General features: G+C 46.1%; 1 protein-coding gene and 1 long non-coding RNA gene across 5 annotated transcripts in view; one reads left to right on the forward strand and one right to left on the reverse strand.

Annotated features, from left to right (window-relative positions):
* The window catches only part of LOC144315636 (uncharacterized), a 73319-nt gene extending 57364 nt beyond the window's left edge, over nt 1-15955 (forward strand). The window contains exon 4 of the long non-coding RNA XR_013381367.1: nt 14516-15955. This is a non-coding gene — a long non-coding RNA (uncharacterized LOC144315636). The remainder of the gene's footprint in view (nt 1-14515) is intronic.
* Nucleotides 40-17087, reverse strand: INO80C (INO80 complex subunit C). Of its 4 annotated transcripts, none has more exons than XM_077900486.1 (5): nt 16854-17087; nt 8146-8256; nt 6842-6976; nt 5869-5936; nt 40-437 (listed from the first exon to the last, which is right to left on the reverse strand). In XM_077900486.1, exons 1-5 carry the CDS (start codon nt 17007-17009, stop codon nt 332-334), a joined length of 576 nt encoding a protein of 191 aa, XP_077756612.1. In that variant the 5' UTR covers nt 17010-17087; the 3' UTR covers nt 40-331. The 4 variants fall into 4 exon arrangements, with proteins under 4 accessions (XP_077756612.1, XP_077756611.1, XP_077756613.1 ...); XM_077900485.1 differs by having other exon boundaries at nt 6865-6976; nt 16854-17085; XM_077900487.1 differs by lacking the exon at nt 16854-17087 and adding an exon at nt 16528-16770 and having other exon boundaries at nt 6865-6976.
* Nucleotides 17088-17544: the final 457 nt, after the last annotated feature.

The following is a 17544-nucleotide window of genomic DNA, read 5'->3' on the forward strand; positions in this document are numbered from 1 at the left end:
AAAACTCTGGAATGTACATGGGTTAAGTGAAAAGCACAATTTTGTATTTTCTTGTCAAACAACTTTACTTGAGGCAACAACTGAAATATAATTTAATTCAACAGGAAATATCACACTTGGAGGGAAAACACAGAAAAGAAAAAAAAAAAAAAACAACCCTGAAATTAAAGCCAAACATTCTTTCCAAGGCACAGCACTGACATTTCCAGATTGACAGCAAAATGAGTTTGTTTCCATGAAACAAAACCATGAGTCCAAAATTTGCCTTTGAAACAGATTTCCACCTCATCTCCACTTCTCAAGGCTCAGGGAACGATGCTTGTGGCCTTCCTCAGGGCCAGGTAGCCAGTGACGACGTCAGAGGGCAGCCTCCGGATATAGGAAAACTCTTCAATGGTGCTGAAGCGCAGCTTGCTCTGGGGGTCGGTGTAGTTGGCCTGGGTGGGAAACAGGCAGAGAAAGGCAGAACAGTGGTGGTGGTGGTGAATGTTTTAAGTTTAAAAAATTTTTCTATTTTACTTAAAGTGAGATATCTTCATTTTGTCTTACTCTGTCACCAAGAACACTAAATTGCTTTTTTTTTTTAAATTTAATTTTATTTATTTATTCATGGGAGACACAGAGAGAGAGAGGCAGACACAGGCAGAGGGAGAAGCAGGCTCCATTTAGGGAGCCTAACGTGGGACTTGATCCCAGGACCCCGGGATCACAACCTGAGCTGAAGGCAGACACTCAACCACTGAGCCACCCAGGTGCCCCTAAATTGCTCTTTTTGTCAAAGACTTGTTAATCTTCCCAGACTTGAGAAATACTTCAGGGTATGGACAGGAAGAAGAGGAGTAACCACATCATACACTAGGACTCTTCTGGTAGGTGCTACAAGGGCTCCAGGGAACAGGGCCAAAATGGAATTTGTGATGATCCCTGGTCCCTGTCTTCAAACTCCCACCTGCTTCAAAGAGATGTTTCAGCTCCATCCCCCAAGGCAAGGAACAGAGGCTGGCAAGGCACACCTGCCCCACCCTGTTACACCCCTGCCTGCTCCTCTCCTGCTCCTCCTCCTCCTCACCCTCCCCATGCCACTCCCTGGGCTCCATCGCAGTGCTGGATGGGCCACCCACCCCCACTCTCCCGGTGGAAGGGACCGCCACCCTACAACTGCAACCAAGGTTATCTTCACAACTAGCACTTCTGGTCATGTCATTCCTTGTGTGAAATCTCAGTAGGTCCTCTCAAGTCCTCAGCATGCCTCCTCAGACTCTGCCAGCTGGCCTGGGCCCTCCTCCTTCCCAGGCGTTTTTCTCAGCCACACGTCCCCACTCTGGTTTCAGCTGCCATGGCTCTCAGTTCCTCCCTGCATTCATACCCCACTCGCCCCTTCCTGGGGAGGGCCCAGTCTATCCATAATTGCCTGCTCATCCTTCAGGGCTCAGCCCCCAGTCATCTCATGGGGAAGCCTTATCTGCTCCCCACCTCCCACTCTCCCCATATCTGTCTCCTGTGGAATGCTTATCTCTCTTGCTTTTCCGTTTGTTATCTGCATGACTCTGAGTAAAGTCTAGGCTGAGAGGCCCTAGGAGACAGGAACGCTGTGGTTTGCTTATCACGGCATCGGCATCACTGCTCCTCAGAGTGCAGAGTGCACAGTGGGCCTTCAGGTAGTGTTTGTATGAGTGATGAATGAATGAATGAACAAACAAACGACCAGGACAATCACAGAAAAGAAAACTCACTTCTCACTGACCTATCAAAATTCTCTTTTGGTCTGTTTTCCCCATGTGCAAAATGAAGAAAATTCACTTACTGTATACCTCAAGTCACAAATAAAACCTTGGTCTTTCAGCTTAGTCTAGATCTTGCCTTTCTGTCCCACATTTCCTTTAATGACAGGAACATTAAAGAAGGCTTCTACAGATTTTGAAACAGAAAACATGAGGGCTGGATGGAACTGGAGGGTATTATGCTGAGTGAAATAAGTCAATCAAAGAAGGACAATCATCATATGGTTTCACTCATATGGGAAATATAAGAAATAATGAAAGGGATTATAAGATAAAGGAGGGAAACTGAATGGGGAAAAGTTAGAGAGGGAGACAAACCATGAAAGACTCCTAACTCTGGGAAACAAAGGATTGTGGAAGGAGGTGGGTGGAGGGGATGGGGTGACTAGGTGACGGGCACTGAGGAGGGCATTTGATGGGATAAGCACAGGCTGTTATATGTTGGCAAATTTAATTTTAAATAAAAAATTCTAAAAAAGAAAAGAAAACATGAGGGTGAATCAGTTGGCACTCCCTTTAAAAAAGTATAAAAGATGACATGGAAGTCTAGACAGATATGGCCGGGTACTCCAGGGCAGGCAGTGTGCTGCAGTGCTGATCACCTGTGTGGACCCCGCCAGTGGCAGTGCCATCACTGAAGAAGGGAGAGGAGGCTGAAGCAGCAACAGCTGAGAGGAACCTGGTCACAGGGCTCTCACAGCCTACAGAGCCCTCAGTTCTGCCTCAGGGGATCTCCCTAAGGTAGTTACCGTCTGTGCATCAGGGAAAGATTAGTCCTCATGATTAATTAAAGCTCTCCACAAAATAAAACCTTGGTCCTTCAGCTTAGTCTAGATCTTGCCTTTCTGTCCCACATTTCCTTTAATGACAGGAACATTAAAGAGGCTTACACGGAAAAAGAGCAACAAGTCCCTTTCGAGAACTCCTGGCCACAAGGCAGTTGGATGGACTGACTGGCAGGAGAGGCTCCCCGGAGTTCCAAGCAGGGCTGCAGGTCCCTGTGGCTGGCTTTGATCATCTGGCCTCCAGATAGGAACCGGCTTTGCCCTGGCTCTGTTTTCATGGCTGCCTCACTCTTACCACCAAACTGTACAGAGCCAGCCCGCCCAAGTTCAGGCCTCAGTGCCAAGAAGGCTGAAGAAATAAGGCACGATACAGAGCTGTTTTGGCACCAACAAAAGCTTGCACAGACCAGACCTGACCTAGTATTCTGAACAGAGGGAGGATGCCAATGACACCCCAGAGTTGAACAAGTAAAGAACTGCACTCCTCCAGTCTTCCCTCCCCTAGATTCCATCCCTGGAGCCTGAATAAAACAAGGGCCGCCTTCCCGCAGGGCAGCAGTGAACAGCTGTAAGGCCTCCCCTGCCGCAAGGTTAACAGGCAGGGTTCACTGCTCTCCCCATCTTACCCAGAGCCACGGCACTTCCCGTAGCTTTGTCACGAGGGCTAAACACAGGTGTGACCCCGAATGCCTTCCTGCCATGCCCACGCACAGCGGACAGCCATTTGGCCAGCCGAGAACAGGTGAGTCAGTGTAAGCATGAGCTGGATGTTATTTTTTAATGATGCAACTTTAATTTACACAAGTAACAAATGGACATATTCTCCTCTAAAAAAAAAAAAAGAAAGAAAGAAAGAAAGAAAGAAAGAAAGAAAGAAAGAAAGAAAGAAAGAAAGAAAGAAAGAAAGAAAGAAAGAAAGAAAGAAAACGTTATGAATAAGCCTCAAGTCCCTTTTTCCAACCATCTACCATTCAAAAGTCCTTGTCTCTCCCTGAGGAAACCACTGTACGCAGGCACCCTTCCAGACCTCGTTTGTATATACCCTTACACACAGATATAAACACCCCAGAGAAATTACCTACTATTTTTTTGTGTATATTGTTTTTTGCTTTAGTGATACCATGCTGCTTATGTTGCTTTGCACCTTTCAGTAAATAATACATCTTGCAAGTTTACCCCTGTTGTTACATATTCATCAGGCTCACAGATTAGTATGAGAACACCTCCACCCCGTGATCTTTATTTTGTTTCCAATATTTTGCTCATAATCCCATTTTCTCATCATCCTTGTATACACTATTTCTCTAGGGAGCTGCCTAGAAGGCAAATTGCTGGGTCATAGGCTTTAGCTTTTCTGTCTCAAAAGGTACTACCAAATGTCCTCCAGAGAATCCAGACTAACTATTCCCACCTCAAAAGGGCTGTGTATGAGGATTTCTGTTTCTCTATGTTGATGACGTTTATAATCAAACGTCTTCATTTCTTCCCTGTTGAGTCTTTTTCCTAATTATCAGTAAGGCTGAATATCTACTTCTTTGTCATCTATATGTCTTCCTTATAACTGTCTTCATATCCTTTTAGTCAGTCCTTGTATGGGACGGTCTTTCAATGATTTGGTAGAGTTCTTTGTATATTCAAAATTTCTTAATTCTGGGCAGCCCTGGTGGCTCAGCAGTTTAGCACCTGCCTTCCGCCCAGGGTGTGATCCTGGAGACCTCGGATTGAGGCCCACGTTGGGCTCTCTGCATGGAGCCTGCTTCTCCCCCTGCCTGTGTCTCTGCCTCTCTCTCTGTGTCTCTCATGAATAAATAAATAAAATTTTAAAAAAATTTAAAAAAACAAAATTTCTTTTTTTTTTTTAATTTTTATTTATCTATGATAGTCACACAGGGAGAGAGAGAGAGAGGCAGAGACACAGGCAGAGGGAGAAGCAGGCTCCATGCACCGGGAGCCCGACGTGGGATTCGATCCCGGGTCTCCAGGATCGCGCCCTGGGCCAAAGGCAGGCGCCAAACCGCTGCGCCACCCAGGGATCCCAAAACCAAAATTTCTTAATTCTTATATACAGTGGGTAAGTGGCTTAGGTTATGTATGACATGACAAGACCTTGCCCAGGGCATAAAGGGGCCTGGAACAATGCCTCTCAAGATGATTCTCATGCCTCCTCATGTGTGTAAGCCACTGCACTAGCAGATGAGCTACCCTGGTGGGGATAAAGCTACCTCCTAAGAGACCACCCTCTAAGTCTGCCCATAAACCATGGCTTCTACAAGGAGAAATGTCCATCTGGGGCTGCCAGACTAGCTCTCCTGTTATAAACAACTATTAAAATGGGTCAAATATACGAGGTGACTGTTGTCAGGCAGGAGATAAGATAGTGTAAGACTATAACACTGCTCATAAAGGTGAAGTCCCCTCCGAGGTTAGGAGATACCTGCCCTGAATGGATGGCAGAAGAACCTACCACACACAGGTGAACGCACGCACATGCCATGTTAAAGTACTTCTACTCTCCCTGTTGTTTTTTACAATCTCTGTATTTAAGGGTCTATGTTAAAATGTTTCAAGTACAGGGGTGCCTGAGTGGCTTAGTTGGTCAAGTGTCCAACTCCTGATCTCAGCTCAAGTCTTGATCTCAGGATCATGGGTTCAAGCCCCACATAGGGGCTCCACACTGAGCATGAAACCTTCTTTAAAAAAAAAAAAAAAAAAAAAGTTTGTAGGACACACGAGTGTGCACTGCGTGGAGTGAGAAGCTACAACATACGACTGATTCAGAAAGAATAACTAACATTATTGTCAAAAATATAAGAAAAACATCTTTCCCAGCATAAAATGTATATCATTAGTTTAGTCAGTTTTTTTCAGTTTAGAGCTGTACATTTTCATAAAAATATAAATCATTTAAGTGATTTGAGTTTTGGAAAGTGAAGTGCCTCATTTTGGTTCAAAAATATTTTTTAAAGTACAATCATCTCTAAAATATGAGAAATTTTTTACACTCCAGTAGTAAAAAAAGGAATTGTTTCTTTTATATTCTCTCATGTATTAACAAGCAGAGGAAGGGGAGGTGAAACCCAGGTCTCTCACTTTCTGGAGCAATCTGCCCTCCGAGCTGCTCACACGGAGGCCCCAGATTGCAGCCACTCTACAATAAGTATGTGTGTTTCACCACAAACCTGTCACCTGTTCAGAGTATGCAGGTTCCAGGCAGGGTCTGCATATCAACACTGGCAAAAGAGTAGTGTGAAATCTCCTTTTCAACTCAATGCTATGAGACCTAGAGATGTAATTATACTCACAAGAAGACCAGAGACATCAGAATACTTCTTAGCTGGTTTAAAGGAGGGAGGAGCATCAATACTGAAGTCTAGAGGGAGAGGAAAAAAAAATAAGATAAGCTGGCTTTAAAATATTCAGATCCCTTTCCTTTTTTCTCCTAAAATGCTGTTCAATAATATTTCTGAAGTTTTCATTCTGTGATTAAGTCCTCACAGAATTCTCTGGGGAAATAACACAGTATGTCACAGACCAGGTGCAGGCTCTGGAGCAAGCTCTGCCCTGTCCTGGGGCCCCTCTACTCCAGCAGAAGCACTGGAAAGCTCATCTGCCCACAGGCCACTCTCACTGTTGAGGGCTGCACAGACTGTGGGCGATGCCAGACAACCCACTAATTGGATCTGAGCGTCCGGACACCGGAATGTCCACACCCAGACTACTGACTAGCTCACTTGTCACCCATCTGAGTCACCCTCATGAGAGATGTGCTGCAGGACAGGACATGGAGGGAACTTTGACCTGTACTTTCCAGTGAGGTTGAACAGAACATCTAACAGTGCTTTACACAACTGTGAAGATCTTGCAGCATAAGGCATTTACTCTGACGACCAACAGTACAGACAGTAAAACAGGGTCAGCCTTTAAGATGGTGGTCAGAAACCCTCCTATACCTTGGGCAACCCAGTTCTTGGAAATAAATTTTCAGAATAGACTCTGGAATAAGAAGTTTGTCTCACAGAAACACCTGTAGTATTGTATCAGGACCTTTTCCTATAGATTGAAATGTTAGCGGTGCCTCTAACAGCCACAAGCCCGGGGCCAACACAAACAGGTTCAGCACAGATCCTGCTGTGGGGAACCCCCCTACACTGTCTCCCTCCCCCCAATGCGGATGCTACTCTCCCAGCTCCGAACCACAAGCTGTTTCCTATGTTAATGCAAACACAGGCAAGTAACGTAGGTAGGTTCGGTTCCTCCTCTGAACATTATACACACACAGAAAGCTCTAGACAGCTCACAGTTAGGATCGTTCAGTTGCCACGGCAATGCCCTTTCAGAAGCGAGGATCTGTTTTAGGTTCTTCCAGGTTCTGTTCTTCTTGCCAGCGACTGCACCGCCGTGGCCAGAGTGCTGGGATTGGAGACGTGCATCAGAAGAGACAAAAATCAGTGGAGCCTGCCATTTCAGGATCTGAATGATACTTATTCATCACTGTAACACACCCCTCATTCTGTGAGCTCATTTGTACCCCCAAGGGTTGTTGTTTAAGAATTACACTGTACGCTTTAATCTGACATAAACTTTCAGATTATCAAAACCCATGAGGTAGCTGATTATGAAGTAGAAATAAAAGGGTGGTGGTGGTTGCCCTTTTTTTTTTTTTTTTAATATTTTATTTATTTATTATAGTCACAGACAGAGAGAGAGAGAGGCAGAGACACAGGCAGAGAGAGAAGCAGGCTCCATGCACCGGGAGCCCGATGTGGGATTTGATCCTGGGTCTCCAGGATCGCGCCCTGGGCCAAAGGCAGGCGCCAAACCGCTGCGCCACCCAGGGATCCCGGTTGTCCTTTTTTTACCTGCTCATAGCAAGTCACACCCTTTATTGGGACTAAACAGAATTCACTTATGAATTTTCCCATTACTTTAAATTTATTACAAAGTTAGATTTAAACTCATGATCACACCTCAACTGCCCTTCTGAGGGCAGGTCACTGCCTTGCAAATTACTGGAGCTCCTGGAAAACCCAAGCCTCAATCATCGCATGGCAAGCCCTCTGGAATTTTCTTTTCTTTTTTGTTCTATAAAAATGACAAATAAAATGGAAAAGAATACCAAAATCTGTTGCAGGCATTGGTAATACTGTATTTTTAAAACTGATGAAAAACAAACTTCTAATGACATAATATGAATCTCTGTAATTACTATAGCTCTTGAGAATGAAAGGAAGAGTAACCTATTTCTGCTTTACAGCAACATAAGTTAGATTTACTTAAATTAATGAGAACTCTTTTAGTTCATTGTTTTAAGCCTCATCTAAAACTTACGTAAGACCAATGAAAAGGGATGGTGAGCAATCATGGAAATGACCCACCCTCAAAATAGTATCCTTTAACCAGTTGTACCAGGGGGAACTGGCCCACTGGGTGAGCAACAAGAAGGGCCCTCCTTCTGCCTCCACCCTCTCCTAACAACCCAAGGCAGAGAAGGACATCAGTGCCACCGGGCTGCAGGCCCAGCAGGATCAGAAGCTGGGGTGTGGCTGTTTTTTTAATTTATAAAATACCTCAAAGCTTACCACAAAGTTTGGATCCTTAAATGGCAATGGCTTGGCAGCTTTTTCCATAGGTCCTGTGCTGAAATCAGAGGTCACCATCTTATTCTCACTCATGGCTTCCATGCTGATACCCTTAAAACATAATAAGGATTGTCTGAGGTCAGTTTCTTCTAGGTGAACTCTCTAACTTGGCTCCTGACAAGAAGATGATACCACAGGACATGTGAAGGAAGACAGTGCCCCCAGAGCCCTAGCGGGTGGCCTGCACCAGAGAAGGGCACGCCAGACTGGGAGCACTACCTGTTGTGCGGAAGCCACAGGAGAGACAGCTAGGCCCCAGCTGCCTCGCTTCCTGGTTCCCCCATGTGCCAAGCCGTAGGGATGGCTGTCCTACCAAAGCCGGCTCATTGAACTCTGACAACTGCTCTTACCCCTGGTTTCCAGAAGAGAAAATTGAGGCTCAGGGGTATGGGCTCCAGGCCACACAGTGATTACCTCTGGATTCACATCCAGGTGGGGCCAATTCCAAAGTCCTCACCATCTCCGCAACACATCTTCCCTGCTCCTCCTGATCTTGTCAAACTGTGCCTTAAAACATTGAGATAAAAAAAAAAGGGGGGGGGGGCCAGCCCCTGTAAGGGTGTCATCAGCCAGAGAACCCGGGCTCCAGCTCTTATGCTTCAAGGGAGCAACAGGACATAAGCATTCGTAGGAAGGAGAGTAGAGGGAGAGGAGGCTGGGCGGCCACCGGTCAGGGGCTGCACCCCGACAAGCAGGCTAAATGCTTTAAAACAAAAAAACCTGTCAAGTTAATCATCACCAAGAAAAAATAAACCAAAGTAAAAAATCACGTCTGATTTTTAACATAATTTCCAGTCTTCCTAGACTGCAATAAATTATTTTTAATTGATATATAATTTACATACAGTGGAATACCCAGATCCTAAGTGTAGGTTTCATGAGTTTTGCCAAATTTTTACACTCGGTTAACCTATGTCCCTATCGAGATAGAGAACATCCCCATCATCCCAGAAAGTTCCCTCATGCCTCTTCCTAGTCAGTACCCTCCACCCTCAGGGGCAACCGCTGTTCTGATTTCTACCATGCCACTTTTGCTTATTTTCAGACTTCATACAAATGGAATCTGACAGCATGTACTCTTGTCTTTGGCTTCTTTAGTTCAGCATAGTGTTTTTGGGATTTCTCTATGTTGTTGCAGAGGTCAGTAATCTGTTTGACCATATTTGTGTGCCCTCAGCAGAGTGGTATTCCACCGTATGGATATACCACAATTTGTTTATCCATTTTCTGTTGATGAGCACCTGGGGCATTCTCAGTATTCAGCTATTATAAATAACACTTCTGTGAATATTCTGTACCAGGCTTTGTGTGGACCTGTGTTTGCACTTCTCTTGGGTAAATACATAGGAGTGGAATGGTGGGGCTATATGCTAAGTGCATATTTAACATTATAAGAAACTGCCAACTCATTTTCCTAAATGGTTGCCTTCTTTGACACTTCCAGCAGCAGTGTATGCAGGTGCTGGTTGTGTGTGTGTGAGTGTGTCTATTCCATCACCCCCACTCCCACCCCTGCAGTGACATCCATGGGGGGGCCACAGAGGCCAGTCACTTTGCTGCAGTAGTTTTCTGAATGGTCTCCTCTCAAACACCTTCCCAGATGCTTTGCCAGGGTTTCTGCACGTGAGCCTGTGTTCCTCCTCTGTCCACACCACCTCATCCATCTGGCATGCTCCTCTACCTATCCCCCCCTACGCTTCATGATCTTTCCTAACTTTTTTCTCTTCCAAAGCCCAGCTCAATCTCAACCCTGTAAGAACTAAGAAGCCTCCAATTTCTCAACCTTTTCCCACCATCTGCAGCCAGAAGTGTTCCTGTTGCTCTCTTTCCTCTTTCACCTCCTCCCTTCCTCTCCCAGGAGTCCTTCCCACAGCCCTTGGCCCTCATCTGGCAGCTTCCTCAGCTCGCTACCTCAGAGGAGGGGCTCTGTGGGGCACAACTTGCCCACTCCTTCTCTCCAGCACAGTGAGGCATTCTTAAATGCAAGCCTGATGGGGTGACGGGGCTCCCCTACTTTATAGCAGGCCAGTGGGTCCCAATGACCTGGAGATGAGAAACACATCCTGGCCTCCTCTCCACCCTTACCTTTCACTACCCCTCCTTCCCGCATTTTGTATTTTCTGGCACAAAAGCCATCGAGTCATTTTCTATATGGTACAAATAGTTTCCAATTTTCCCATTTTCATTTATGCTTTACTGAGATTATTTTCATCAGGATTAGTCCATGTCAGTTTTAATTTTATAACAAAGATAAGATCTAGCATTTTGTACATAACTTTTCTTGCCCTGGTAATGTTTCCTTCATGGTCATGGCATTTCTGCCAGGTATGTGTATCCTGGGAGGCCCAATTTGATGAGGAAAATTTGATTTTCCCCATCACATTTAATCAATAACCAACATGACCATGTGTAGTTTCAGCCTGCTATCAATGTTATTTTGTGTTGACTAGTTTTAAGACCAATATCTATTATAAACTAGATATATGATTGATAGCTTGTATTTATGTCTTAGTCAAGGAAAAACAGCAGCTTTATGAAACAGGGAACAAGAGACCAGAAGAAGGAGAGACAAAAGAGAGAGGTGAGCAGACGAGGGAAGAGAGACTCAGGGAGTGGGAATGCACAGAGCGGTTGCCCGTCCGGCTCGGTCTTCTGTCTCCCCACATCTAACTAGATCAGAATCTATGGTATGTGTATTCTGAGGAATACATAAGGAATGAGGGGAGGCTAGAGTGAAGCCGTGCTACTGGACTGAAATCAGTGGTTAGCAGCGTGGGCTCACGGCTTTACTGTTTGTTTGTTTGTTTTTATGGTTTTTCTGCTCAGGCAGAAAAACAGATACAGAGAGGAGGGGGGTGTGGGGAGAGCACGCCCCTCTCCTTCCTAGCTCTCTCCTCGGACACAGCTGCAAACAACAACAGGCAAAGCTGTGCTCAGATCCTGGTTTCTAAATGTGATTCTCCAAGAAGTACTGATCCTTTAAAAAGTAGCTGGTTCTAGGGCTGGGCAGGAAAGTACAGAATGGGCGCTGTGGTTCGAGAAAGAAAATAGCTCTATCAGTCTGCTAGGGCAGCGCTGACAAAAATACCACAGACTGGGTGGGCTAAACAACAGACATGTATTTTCTCACAGTTCTGGAAACTACAAATCCAGACCAAGGTGTCAGCGGGATTGGTTTCTCCTGAGGCCTGGGTCCTCTGCTTGTAGACGACTGTCTCCTTGCTGTGTCCTCACATGCCCTTTCCTCTGTACACCCCCTTCCTTGGTGTCTCTTTCTTTTATACTGACAACAGTCATATTGGATTAGGGATCCACTTTTATGACTTCATTTAACCTTGCTTACCTCTGTAATGGCCCTATCTCCAAATATAGTAATGTTCTGAGGTGTACTGGGGTGAATCTTGAAGGGACACACAGTTCAGTGCATAACAGCTCTCAAAAAGTGATGGGGTCTATTAAAGGACTCTAGCCAGATTGAAGAGGTTCCTACTAGCTAAGGACAATTTGAGAAACAAAATAAATAACACTGATCCAGAATATATAAAGAATTGTTAGCACCCAACACCAACAACAAAATTCCATTTTAAAAAAAGAGCAAAAGATTTCAATAAGCATTTCTTTGAAGATCTACAAATGGCCAGCATAAAAGATGCTCAACATCATTAGTTATTAGGGAAATGTAAATCAAAACTACAATGAGATATCACTTGGGATGGCCACAAAGACACTAATGTGTTGGCAAGGATGTGGAGAAACTGCAACCCTCACACATTGCTTGTGAGAAAGGAAAAGGGTAAGGTCACTTTGAAAAACAATTTGGTGTTTCCTCAAAACATTAAACCCAGAATTATCATATGACCAAATAATAATAATAATTATTCAACTCCTAAGTATATACCTGAGATAATTTTTTTAAAAGTCTGCAAAAATGTGTGCATATTCATAGAAGTATTTCCTATGATAGCTAAGATGTGCAAACAACCTACATGTCCATCAGCTGATGAACACAGAAAGTGTGGTAAATCCACACATGGAATACTATTCAACCAGAGAAGGGAATAAAGTCCTGATCCGTGCTATACCATGGATAAGCCATGAAAATACTATGGTAACAGAGGGGCACCTGGGTGGCACAGTTGATGTCAGCTCAGGTCATGATCTTGGGGTCACGAGATCGAGCCCCTACATTGAACTCCACACTCAGAGCAGAGTCTGCTTGAGTTTCTCTCTTGCTCTCCCTCTGCTCCTCCCCACCTCCATTCTCAAATAAATCAATCTTAAAAAAGAAAGAAAATATTATGAGAACTGAAAGCAGACACAAAAGACCACATATTATATGACTACATTCGCATGAGGTAACTACAGCAAAGATCAGAGGTGGTCAGGGCTGGGAGGAAGGGGGAATGGGGAGTGACTGCTAATAGAGGGTTTCTTTTTTGGGGGTTGTGGAAATATTCTAAAATTAGATGGTAGTGACTGCAAACCACTGAAGTGTACATTTTTTAAGAGGGTGAATTTTATGATATGTGAATTATAACTCAATAAAGCAGTTACAAATAAACAAATTTATGGATGAATGAATGAAGCTAGTCTCAAAGTATCTCCTCACGGGATACTTTAATACAAACAGGAAAATAATAACTTTAGAGTGGAGAAACCTGGAAGACACCACCTTAATAAGTGCTCAAAGCCAGCATTGGTGATAACAGAACATATGGCCATCATGTGCCATGCTATGATCACTGAGAAGGGGCAGCGTCACGTCTGTACTCTTGCCAAAAATGTATTACCCATATCTGATCATGAGGAAGTATCAGACAAGCCCAAATTAAGGAACATTCTATGAAATAAATGACCAGCACTCTTCCAAAGTGTCAGGTCGTGAAAGATAAAGACCGAAGAACTGTTCTATATAAGAGGAAGCTAAAACACATGACAACTAAACCAACATATGATCCTAGATTGGATCCTGGACCCGACCAAAGACAAGAATCCAGTCTATGTATTAGGTGTCAGTGTTGCTTCAGTGTTAATTCCCTAAATTTGATGGCTGTACTATTGTGACGTATGAGAATGCTTTTGGTTTTAGGCAATCCACACTGAAATATTTAGAGCATTAAAAAAAAAAAAAATACAGTGGCCAAAAGAAACCTCTTCCCTGGGGAAGGCCCAGCTGCTAGCCTGACAGCGAATGAGCCAAGGGCTCCATGGACCTCCAGAGGAAACTATAGCTGGCATGTGGGTCAGGAAGAGTGGCCACCTGTTCTTTCAAGAGGCTGTAGTTCAGGAGTGAAGGAGGAAGCCTAGCTCACTGGTTGTAAGGAACCTGAGATGAGCAGGTCTCAGGAAACTGGCCAGTGTCAGAAGAAGCAAAGTGGTCTTTTTCTCAAGGAATTTAGTGCTTCATTAGGGTGGCCACAGGACTACTCATGGACTACGAGGAGGCTGGCCGACAGGTGGCCTCAAGTACGTGAGAGAGAGAGACAGCCCTAAGAACCATACAAGGAGCTTCTCCTCAGAACAAAAAAGCCAGATTGCTAGGGACAGCTCAGGCCAAATAGGCAAAGTGAGAGGTTTCCCAGGGCCAGATACACTTAAGTTGCAACTTTACTGTTGTAGTGTTTCATGAAGAAAAGGACTGCTTATATAATGTTTCCATCTGCGAGAAAGTAAGCAAATAGAGCTGCTACAGAAGCAAGGGGAAGATCCCAGAGGGGAAAGAAGAAGCAGGCCCCAGGGTCACCGACAGTGATTCCAGAACCTTCCACAGAAAACACCCAGGTGGTGGCCATTATCCTCAAGAAATGGCCTTAGCTTTCCTCCCCTGTAGGAAGGGCAGAGAGACTGCCTCTTCCCCCTTTTTCTGAATGCCTCTTCCTGATTCCTCGTGGATAAGCTCCAGGGGCCGTGTGAGCAGTGAAATCCTGGGCAGGAATCAGGGCGCTCTTTCGTGTAGGCCATTCCCAGGCGCCAGGGAGAGATGGGAAAGCGCTGGCAGGCAGGCAAGACTGGGGAGGTGGTGCTGCCCTGAGGCCACCAAGAGAAGCAGGTATCTCAGCAAGTGTGTGTGGGTTGGGAGGTCTGGGAGCTCTGCCAGGGGAGAGGATGCACCGTCAGACAGGTGCATCTGCTGGGAGGAAGGGGAAGGTGTGGGAGAAAGTGCCAGAAGTCTGCATCACCACTCGCCATTTCCCCATGCCAGAGAAGAGGCAGCAAGGGAACAAAGATGATGTGCTCAAGCACTGAGTTTCAAAGGGGACCCCTCCTGCTCCTTTGGTCCCTCCATCATCCTCTGTCCTTCCCTTGTCAGCAGGGCCATGGAAGAGCCACAGTCAAGAGGGGCCAGAGAAAGGAAGCCATCTGACAAGAACTGAGCTACATCATTCCAGAGCTGCATCCTGCCTGTGAAACAGTGAGGACTCTCTTCCCTCTCAGGCCAGGATCCGAAAGAACACCCACCCCTGGGCCCTGAACTGGGTGTATCCTTAACCCCACCCTGCATGATACCACACCCTCATTCTTCCCCACCCTGGGCTGCAGCCCCGCTGGGACTCTGGTGCCTATTAGTGATGGGATGAGAGGGAGCGGCCTTCAGTGAAAGGGAGGATCAAGTCCGTGAAGCTAGAACCCAAGAAAATAAAATTTTAAATGATGTACAATTTCCATATTACTAAGCCACTGTTAACACCAAGAGACTTTATGAGCTGAGCCACCCCATCCCGGAGATGTGAACACTCGACAAAGAGGAAAGAAGTAATGCTTAGCACTCAGGGCTGTCCCCTTTTTGCAGCACCAGAAGTGCTGATGCAAGTCCCAGGGAGGAGAAACCTGGCCCTGTCAAAGCAGCATAGGCCTGCCTATGGCGACTGTCCACTCACCAAATACATGGCTTCGTCTCTCCACATAGCAGCCTGAATAACTGACTCAGAAATAAGGACAGCACGGGCACAAAGACAAATGCACTTTTTCTTGTCACTGGAAAATCAAATGCCCAGTCACATCGATCCAAAAGTATTCTAGAATCAAATCGCTGAGCCTAATCTAGAACTGCAATGTTGTAGTTGGGTGACTTAAAGTGGAATTGTGAGAAGCAACCCAAATATTTGATAAAGTCAGTTAAATAAGAGCACTTAATTCCTTAAGAAGCCTGTCAACAGAGATTCGTGAAATAACTCTGAGCTGAAAGTAGGGCGCACAATGTTACACATTGTGGACAATAATGAAAAACTCTCTCCACACAGAAAACACAAATTATAATAGTTGTCAGGGAATAAGTGAGTGACTTATGTCCACTTTAAAAATAGAAAAAAGAGGGGCACCTGGGTGGCTCAGTCCATTGAGCCTGGGATTCTTGATTTCGTCTCAGGCCATGATCTCAGGGTTGTGAGATCCAGCCTCTCATTGGTTCTGTGCTCAGCCGGGAATCAGCTTGAGATTCTTTCCCTCCACCTTTCCCCCCAACTCGTTTTCTCTCTCTCTGTCTCAAATAAATCTTGAAAAAAGGAACTTCTAAAACTAACACCATGATTTCCTCTTAAAGCTGGAGCAGGGATGCCTGGGTAGCTCATTGGGTTAAGCATCTGACTCTTGAGATGAGTCATGTCGCAGGGTCATGTCGCAGGGTCCTGATGTCCAGCCCGGTGTCAGTCTCCACACTCCACAGAGTCAGCCTGGGATTCTTACTCTCTTTCTGTCCCTCCCCCTGCTTGTGCGCGTGCGCGCATGCGCACTATCGGAAATAAAATCTTGAAAAAAATAGATAAAACACAGAGGTTATTTTAAGAATCAAACGAGGTAGGGGTGCTTCGCTGGCTCCTTCGGTGGAGTGTAACTCCTGATCTTGGAGTTGTAAGTTCAAGCCCCATGTTAGGTGTAGAGATAACTTTAAAAAAAAAAAAAAAAGGATTAAAGGAGCTAGGATTTAGAAAGTGCTTAGAACAGTGACTGGGACAGTGCTCTCTTATTGCTTTAAATAAAATGCAGGAGCCAAGAAAAACACTGACCTAACCGAATCACTCCTGCTGGAACTGTGGGGCCTAGGTCACCCAGATGCCCTGAGGTCTGCGCCAGGCACTGTGCTCAGGGCCTTCCGGGCATGATCTCATCCAATCCTCCTTAAGGACTCCATGGAGTGAGATCAAACCACTTTGGGATGGGGAAACTGAGTGTCAACAGAGTACTTTTCTGAGAAATGAGGGGAGCCATCAGTATCAATACATCTTGGTATTCCTCTACGTAGGACATTGGAGCGCTCGGCACCTCACGGACCCTCGGTACACGTCTGTAGAGAGGACGAAAGTGAGCACGCTGACTTGTGCTTGCCTGAAACTCAGAGAGGTCCTGGGCCTCAACCTAGCGAGACGGGAAGGAATGATCATTCCACTAAGTCGGCAACAGCACCTCCACCTCCCCTGCTCTCGAGGGCAATGCAACGCGTGTGGTGCTTGACCCAACGCCCACTTGCCCACGTTGAGGAAAAACGTTTCTTCTGCACCAGCGACCGCGTCCAGCGGCGGCGAGACCTCCAGAACCTGGAAGGCCCGGCACCTAGGCCCGGTCCCGGCCAGCTCTGCTCGGCTCTGCGCACGCGCGCGCGCTCCGCCCCGCACGGCCCCGCGCATGCGCAGCGCCGGCGAGCGACAGCATACCTGCGTAAAGCTGGCGGCGGACACTTTTTTCTTCTTGCTGGCGCCGTAACTCCCAGCGCTGCTGCCGTTGTGGGAAGGACTGGCTGGCCTTTTCTTGCTGTTACGGGCTATCCCCGGGGTGGAAGTGGTGGCCACAATTGGAATTTGAGCCGCCATCCCTACCCCGAGTCTTCCTCCTCCCCCGCCCCCCCTTTCGCCGGGCGGCTGGGGGACTTCCGGCTCGCCCTTACTTCCGCCTTCGGGCGCGAAAATCCGGCCTGGATTCCCAGCGCGGTCGCGGACTTTGGGCCAAATCTAAAAGGCGGAGGTCGGAGCAGTCCATTCCGTGGAGGCCCCAGGGTGTCGTCACCGGGTCACCGGGTCGGCGCCCTGCTACTCAGACGCTCTGAACCCGAGCACGTGCTTGGAAATTTGCAGTGATTGAGAAACAGAACATCTCATGATCTTTTCTCAAACACTGGGTTCTTTAAAAAAATTAAAGACCGTGGTATCTTTCTTCAAGACAGAACACTGTTCACCTTTTTCTTTTTTTTTTAAACTTTGTTCTTTTTTTTTTTTATTATTTATTTATGATAGTCACACACAGAGAGAGAGAGAGAGAGAGAGAGGCAGAGACACAGGCAGAGGGAGAAGCAGGCTCCATGCACTGGGAGCCCGACGTGGGATTCGATCCCGGGTCTCCAGGATCGCG

Source organism: Canis aureus, chromosome 6 (assembly GCF_053574225.1).
Source record: "Canis aureus isolate CA01 chromosome 6, VMU_Caureus_v.1.0, whole genome shotgun sequence".
NCBI classification, from domain to species: Eukaryota; Metazoa; Chordata; class Mammalia; order Carnivora; family Canidae; genus Canis; species Canis aureus.